This window comes from Glycine max, chromosome 10, assembly GCF_000004515.6.
Source record: "Glycine max cultivar Williams 82 chromosome 10, Glycine_max_v4.0, whole genome shotgun sequence".
NCBI classification, from domain to species: domain Eukaryota; kingdom Viridiplantae; phylum Streptophyta; class Magnoliopsida; order Fabales; family Fabaceae; genus Glycine; species Glycine max.
Genome location: NC_038246.2, coordinates 30,492,556 through 30,500,222, shown reverse-complemented (window position 1 = coordinate 30,500,222; position 7,667 = coordinate 30,492,556). Strand labels below are relative to the sequence as shown.

General features: G+C 37.6%; 1 protein-coding gene across 1 annotated transcript; it reads right to left on the bottom strand.

The window, feature by feature from the left end:
- Window positions 1–1,053: 1,053 nt before the first annotated feature.
- Window positions 1,054–6,258, bottom strand: LOC121172967 (protein MAIN-LIKE 1-like). The gene is made up of 7 exons (XM_041006197.1): window positions 6,229–6,258; window positions 5,343–5,552; window positions 2,797–3,120; window positions 2,301–2,693; window positions 2,034–2,198; window positions 1,313–1,879; window positions 1,054–1,230 (listed from the first exon to the last, which is right to left on the bottom strand). The coding sequence occupies exons 1-7, from the start codon at window positions 6,256–6,258 to the stop codon at window positions 1,054–1,056; spliced, it is 1,866 nt and encodes a 621-aa protein (XP_040862131.1).
- Between the last annotated feature and the right edge of the window lie 1,409 nt (window positions 6,259–7,667).

Sequence of the window (7,667 nt, the reverse complement as noted above, 5' to 3'; positions counted from 1 at the left end):
CGTAAGTTGCAGCTCCACTTCTCTATCTTTTCATACCCGCTTGAACCCACTCGAAGATAACTAAACATGTTCAAGCTGCACCTGACTTATTCGAAGAAACACTTGGTCAACAATGGGCCCAAAGAAAGCATTGCGAGTGTTGCTAGGTGCATCCAGCATTCTTAAAAAATAGCAAAATTGTCTTTGTTTAGTTTTCCTCCTACGGATCAACTTGATCCGTAAGTTGATCCGTAAGAGACATTCTGGATCAACTTGATCCGTAACTTCCGAATCAAGTTGATTCGTACGTCTCTTACGGATCAAGTTGATCCGTATGAGGAAAAATAATTATAATATACTTTAAAATACAGTATATTTATTTATAATATAATTAAATCTATTTTTTATTTTATTAATTATAATATATTTATAAATATTGATTTATTATAAATAATTAATTTTTAATATATTTTTTTAGAATAAATTTGTTTAGAAGATGATATTAAAATACTTACTCAGTCCCATTATAATTATTGTTTAAGATTATTTTATACATATTAATAAAAATCAATAAATACATAAAAGATAATATTATAAAGAATTAATCATATCATTATTAATATTATAAAGAATATAAAAAAAATAATTAGTATTATATAAAAAATTAAAATACTAACTACTTTATAATACATTTTTTTACATGATCATTAGTATAAGTGGGAAAATTGTAATTATAAGATAATTTAAAAATATTAGTACGTTATATAAGATCTTAGATAACGAATGATGTCCATTTTTTGGTTAATTATTTTTTTTTACACCTTTTTCAACTTCTTTATTTCAATTATATTTAAAGTTATATTTTAAATTATTTTTTATTAGTTGGTAAACTAAGTTAACTAGACCATTTTAATAACACACGTGTATATAGAGACAAATGGAATACACAATCAATGAAAATAAATAAAACTAACATTAGTAATGAAAATAAATAAAACCAACAATACTCATGAAATGAGTTCATGTACAATATCTGTATATACAAGGAATATCAATGTAAAATATGTACATAAACTAAGTCTGATCAGTGCGCCACCTGCGTCTACACCTAACGTATACTAGATGGTCCTGTGTCACACTCCTGGCCAATCTGAGGCATTTTTCGATCACCTCATATGTCGATGAGTCAGGCGTGACCACCCCTAGACTCAAATGGCGCTCCAACCTCTCAGCAATGTCATCACAAACTTCCTGTTACATACAAAACAAACTAATTACACAAATTATTATGCAAATATTGAGGTAAATGACGTAAATTATTAGTATTACTTACCACTGCATGTCTGGACTCCTCCGCAAATGTCGACGATGCTCCTGGCTCCGGCACGCTAAGGATATTCGTCTGCGGGGCCTGAGGGACGACTCGAGGCTGCGGGGCGTGACCATGAGGCAGAGGATCTAATGCGTGGCCTGGTGTCATGAAAGGATGGGAGATGCGGAAGAACCAGTCGATGTAGTCACTGGAACACGCCCCTAGCACAACGCACACCTCACCTGCAGGTACGATATGATCCTCGTAGTGCATCCACCTGTCGTGTATATCATCATACGAGACCCATGAATCGACAGGAGGAGCAGGAATGGTCTGCGTGTAACCAAACTGCCGCACGAACCTCTCCGGTCGGTAATAAACAGCAACAGGCCTCCAGCGCAAGAGACCGGAATAACATGATCTGACGTGGAAGTCCCGGACCTCCCGATGCTCCCCATACGGGATCCAACAGACATCCGGAATCCGGAGTCGGTCCAGGCGCTCCCTGTATGACGGCGTGCAAATGCTCTTCACGGTCTTCTTTGTCGCAATCCACCTGCACGCACGCGGAGAAGCCTCGCCGTAGTCCTAATCAGCGGTGGACTCCGCAACCGAGGGAAAGTGCTCGTAAATCCAGCACTACAGATGTAACATTCAAATTATAAACATTAATAATGAAAGTGTAACAAAATTTAAAGTTGAACATTGTTTAGCCTGAATGAATGAAAAACATATTTGTTACCTGCAGCAGTGTGATGTAACCGCCAAGCTGTTGACTGTGGCTCATGGATGCATCGTTCAGCTGGTCGTACATATGAACCAAAGCAGCCACTCCCCAAGCGTACCTCTCTGTCATACTGAGGTCACGAAGGGCCTCCAAGTAGACAACATGGACATTGGTTGCACTCTTGTTAGCAAACAGAGTGTAACCCAGTAGGTGAAGAAGATATGCACGAGCCACAGGTGTCTAATGACCTGCCTGGCATCGGCGCTGATATATATCACGTACCCATTGCAGGCGTACGTACGGTCCGCAACACTGGACTGTCTCAGCCCTAGCAAACTCTGGAGACACCATCAACAAGTCCACCAGCATCTGAACCGCATCATCCACGTGCAAGGGCTCAAATGCGTGAAAGTCGCCTATAACGGGAAGATGGAGAAGAGAGGAGATGTTGTCCAATGTGATGGTGAGCTCTCCCACCGGGAGATGAAAACTAGATGTCTCCCGGTGCCACCGCTCCACAAACGCGGACAAAAATCCCCAATCGCCGGTGTCTACCGAATACGCGATCAGAGGACTTAGTCCTGTACCAGCAATAAGTCCCTCAATGGCAGGGACAGGCCTACCTAAACTGTGGACCTTCCTCCCATGAGAGGATAACTTCAATTCAGGACGCTCCTGAATTGAAGTATAAAAGAAACGCAAAATTCGTTAAAACTATCATTTAAAGGAAAACTATTAGTATAATTTACAAGTAACTAAAAATAAATAGTATAAATACCTCTCCCGTCCATACGCTGCAAGCAACATGATCCGCATACGCTGTCAACACGGATGGGTCGCTCGGACCACCCGGAAATCCCTGAGGCTGATCCTCAGCCGCCTCTGCACCTGCGTTCGCAGGAATGTCCGCAGGAATGTCCTCCACAGCAGCTGGTGCCTCCATCGGGTCATCCTGAACATCTGGCACAGGGATGACTGGCTCATCGACGTGATCCGCAGTCACAGCGACTCGCTGCCTCCGTGCGAATGCAGTAGGCTGTCGACGCTGCGGAGCATCATTGGAATCATGACGATCTCCTCTGCCCACACCTCTGCCAGTGACCTAACCTAAGGCACGACCTAATCCTTTAGTCCTAACCATGATCTGCAAATGAGTACCACAAAATCCATCACTCATTTCATTCTCTCAAATTTTATGCGTGAGTCTCACAAAGCCATCAAAGCCAGATGACAAATGAAAATGATTAAAATCATTGAAAGCATTGAAATCATTGACTAAATCAATAAGCACACACACTTGTGTGTTCGAAATCATTGAACGAAGATGGAATATCCAACTTCATCACCTATTACACGTGGTTGTCAAGTTTTTGAATGCAGAGTTCAATCACAATTGAATTTATCTTATTATTTTCAGTAGTTAGTATCTGTGATAGACCTGTTATTTTGTATCTGATGTTGCTTCACATTGAATTTATCTTATTATTTTCAGTAGTTAGTAAGAAATTGGAAACATGTGTCTATGATAATTGTGAAAACATCCAAATTTGATATCAATCTCTATCACAATTGTAGTTACATTGTTAACCATAAACAACGGGAGATAGAACTAGTGCTAAGAAATTTGGGCAAAGTGAAAGAGTATTTATGCTTTGTTCTAAGCTGAGATTTTGATGTGATTAAAGAAAGCACATCAAGCATAAGGTGCCCTTTCTTGGCCTCTGGCAATAGAGAGAAGTGCTAAAGAAATGAGGAAGAGGAAGGACAAGCCAATGTGACTCATGGTTGTCTCTTTGGTTTTGCGTAAATGACTTGGAAGCAAAAAAGGAGGTAACTTTTGGAGGTTATATTAGACCTATACTCAAATTCTAAAACAGTATCAGAGTCTATCCTAGATTCACTCTTAGGCCAACCATACTTATCTACACTCTAGATGTATTTTCTTAGACATAAAAGGGTGTTATTGGATCACCCATATTTGTATCCACTCTAGATGTTTATTTCTAGGCATCAGGGGGTGTTGCTATTGGCTACTCACCTTTGTCCATGCTCCAAAGGTCCACTCCTTATAAAGGTTGGGGCAATCATCACCTTAAAAGTTGGTTTTGTGGAATTGAGTTCGACCATAAGTCCAAATTCTAAGATAGTATCAAAGTCTATGCTAGATTCGTTATTGGGCTACTTGTATTTGTTTATGCTCTATGCTATAGATGTTTATTCTCAAGTGTGAAGGTGTTGTTATTGGTCCACCTCCCATTTGTCTATGCTCTATGCTATATAGGACCAATGTAGTCTTTATATGGCTTGGGTAGTCCTCACTTGTCAAGCCAATTTTGTGGAGTTAAGTTAGGTCTTTAAACTTAAATTCTAAGAACATATAAGTTTATTCCATATATAATCTATTATAGAACAAAAATTCATCAAATGAGGCAGTTGGTGACTCAGTAGCTATAACGTATTGTAAAGCATCAAACTGTATAAAGGAAGAAATTGAACGTGTGGCGATTGGCATCTCGTGCATGTAGAAGGCAGTCCGGCAGAGGTAATACAATAGTCTTGTGTAAGCATGTGTGGGCAGTTGGTGCAGCTAGTGCTCTGTCTTCAGACATTCGGTATTTAGTGGAATAAGTAAAGAGAAGATATGGATTGGTATGGGATGTAACAGATTCTTACATTTTTTAGTAGGTATCCAGCATATTAGTATCATATCATCTTTGATCATCTTCATAGTGGAGCTTTTATTTGTCTTTATTCTCAAATGACCAAACCATCTAAGGCGAAATTCTATCATCTTTCATCAATAAGTGGTACTCTGACTTTTTGTCTTAACACATTCATTCCTAAGCTTTTATATTTTGTTATATTTCCACTAATTTCACTACAATATTTTGATATTTATAAAGCTTTTATATTAAGTCTCTTGTTTTTCTTTTTCTGCCATAACTTAAGCCTATACATAATTCTTTACCCCATGTGTGGTTCCTAAAGATTAGTATAATCATCACATACTAGGTATCTTTTGGAATTTTTTAAATGAAGAAGAGGATACTATTTTGATAATCAATATATAATCATAATTCATGATAATCAATATAATCAATATAATCATAATTCATGCTAATCAATATATACTATTTCAATAATTCCCTGAAAGAGGATACATCTATATATAATCATAATTCATGCTAATCAATCTAATTCATCCTGAAAAGAGGATACAATTTGTAAAATGAAGCTGTGGCTATTTACGGATCACCTGATCCGTAAACAAATCCAAGTTTCCCTACTCCGACATCAATGGTGGAAAATGATTGAAATGCTTACCTCGACGACCGATGCTGACGATGCTCGACGGTGGACGCTGGTTCGTGGTTCATGGCTCCTCTTGACGGCAACATGACTCCCTTCACGGTGGTTCGTGGCCGAGGAAGAAGAAGAAGATGATAGCGCGAGGAAGAAGAATGGCTGCAAGGAGAATGCGAGGAAGAAGAATGGCTTTGTGGGGGAAATAAGAAGAATACGAGGAAGAAGAGGCTGCAAGGAAGAAGATGAACGCGAGGAAGAAGAAGAATGTTGGGTGCGCGAGGAGGAGAGAGAGAGTCAGATGTTTTTTTTTTTAAAATAACCCAGAGGCATAAATGACTTTTCATATAAAGTGTTGGGTGCACCTAGCAACACTCAAGCATTGCACCATTTGGTTTGGATTGGTCATTTTAAGCTTGAAACTTCTCGAAATTGACCATTGATTAGCCCTATGTATTAAATACTTAGAGCAAGAGCTTTGTCTCCCATAGTAGTTTTGCTGAACTTGAACATGTTTCTAACAAAGGATACCTAGGTTTTGCAACTACGTTTTCATTGAGTTATAATGTTGGATTATATTGTGTTGGCATTTGGTTTTTGTAAGAAATATGAGTTGATTTTGTGGGTTAGAGGTAGTGGGAAAAATTGGAACAAATTCCAAAAAAATTGAAGTTTTGACGTGATTGGAATCATTAGCATTAAAACCATCATTTTTCTCTCTCCTAATAAAAACCTCTAATGATTTGAATTTAATTAGCTTGCCTTCTTTCTCTTTATTGGATCATTTTTGTTTCCCGTGTCTATCAACAAGCCATTCTCCATGCAAAGGTTTGTCATTAATTTCAGTAATGCCATCATTTGTAATGTTCATAGTTGTCTCCTTTGATTGTGGCATTGCATTCATTACATGAACCTCTTGTTGTGCTACTGGTTCCATTGTGCTAAGGTTAGGAATGTCTACAACCACGTTGGGATCATGGGTTGTGACATTTATCTTGGTGGACTATCTCTAGACAAATGACGATAACATCCACATGTTGAACAAATCCTATATAGACCTTCATATTCTATGCAATACCAATAACCTTTGAGCCAAACTCTATCACAACATATTTGTTCAAATCAATTTCGAGCAAACACAAGCAAACGGGACCCTATGAGCATCTTTCATATTATTATCAACCTTGATAGGCTTCCCCTTAGTTGTAGTAAGGGCAAGCAAAATACTTTCATCACAATAAAAAGGATTAAATCCTAGGAAATGGTTCCTTACCAAAGTCTTCTTTATCTTGGTCGCCGATGATATGAAATTTGTTATCCATAGTCGTAACATCAAGTAATGATCAAAGATCATCTAGAGGCCCTCCTCAATGACCTTTTTATGGTCCTCTTCAATATAAAACTTTACCATCAAGTAACCATTACTTATGTCAAGGATGCCAAAATGTGAAATAAGTTTCCATGTTTTAGTAAGCATATCTCTTATAATTAACATGGAATCCAATATTTTTCTTGAACAACTTAACAACCAAGGCATCCTGCCAAGGTGCACATAAGCCATCAAAATTTGAAGTCACGATATGGGCCATAAGTTTAGGTGGATTGTCATCTTCATATTTAATATGGGCTAGATTCTCCTGTAATTGATCAATCAATGGATATTCAAGATTAAACACCTTGTTTTTCTTGACTTTCTCCTTGAAGGACACCTTAGGGGGTATATATTTTATTAGTTTTATAATTATATGATCATAAATTACATATTGCACATTTTTATACATATGACACTATTACAAAAAATAGAGTAGTAATAATACAAAGACAATTCGTTAGGTACCATGTTCACATGATTTTCAATCATTTTTTAAGAGAAATAAGTGTATAATCCCAACATGGTTTGTTTATAGCTATCATCATGGTACCCAACACATGTAACTAAGAATGTGGTGTAAACTTCATTCTTCATTGTGACTTTCTTTATGTTCTTTCTTTTGTTTTTGTTTGTTTTTTTTTTGTTTTTAAGGAAAATAAAAGGTATGAGCAACTATATGTCAGGATCATGCATGAGTGAACATAACATGCGAACGATGAAAATAGAATGTATGCAACTGGCAGAACAAAAACATGTTAAATGAAGATGTATGATAATGCAATGACTTATGTGAATGCAATGCATGAATATGATAAATGATAAATGCATGAATGATCTGTCCATTATGATGCCATGAAAAGATGCATGATGCAATCAAGGAACAAGCCAGAGTGAGTTTGCTATGTGCCCCTAATTCAGGAATCTAATGGAAAGGATCCAAAAGTCCCCTTCTAGTGACAACTCCCAAGGGTGGT

Bases quoted from the DNA above. Each gene is read 5' to 3' on its own strand.
- LOC121172967 (XM_041006197.1), bottom strand. From the start codon at position 6,258: ATGGAACCAGTAGCACAACAAGAGGTTCAT. The intron at 3,121-5,342 runs GTAAGCATTTCA...GCCTTAGGTTAG, and splicing joins CGTCAGCATCGGTCGTCGAG to GTCACTGGCAGAGGTGTGGG. The intron at 2,694-2,796 runs GTATTTATACTA...ACTTCAATTCAG, and splicing joins GCAGCGTATGGACGGGAGAG to GAGCGTCCTGAATTGAAGTT.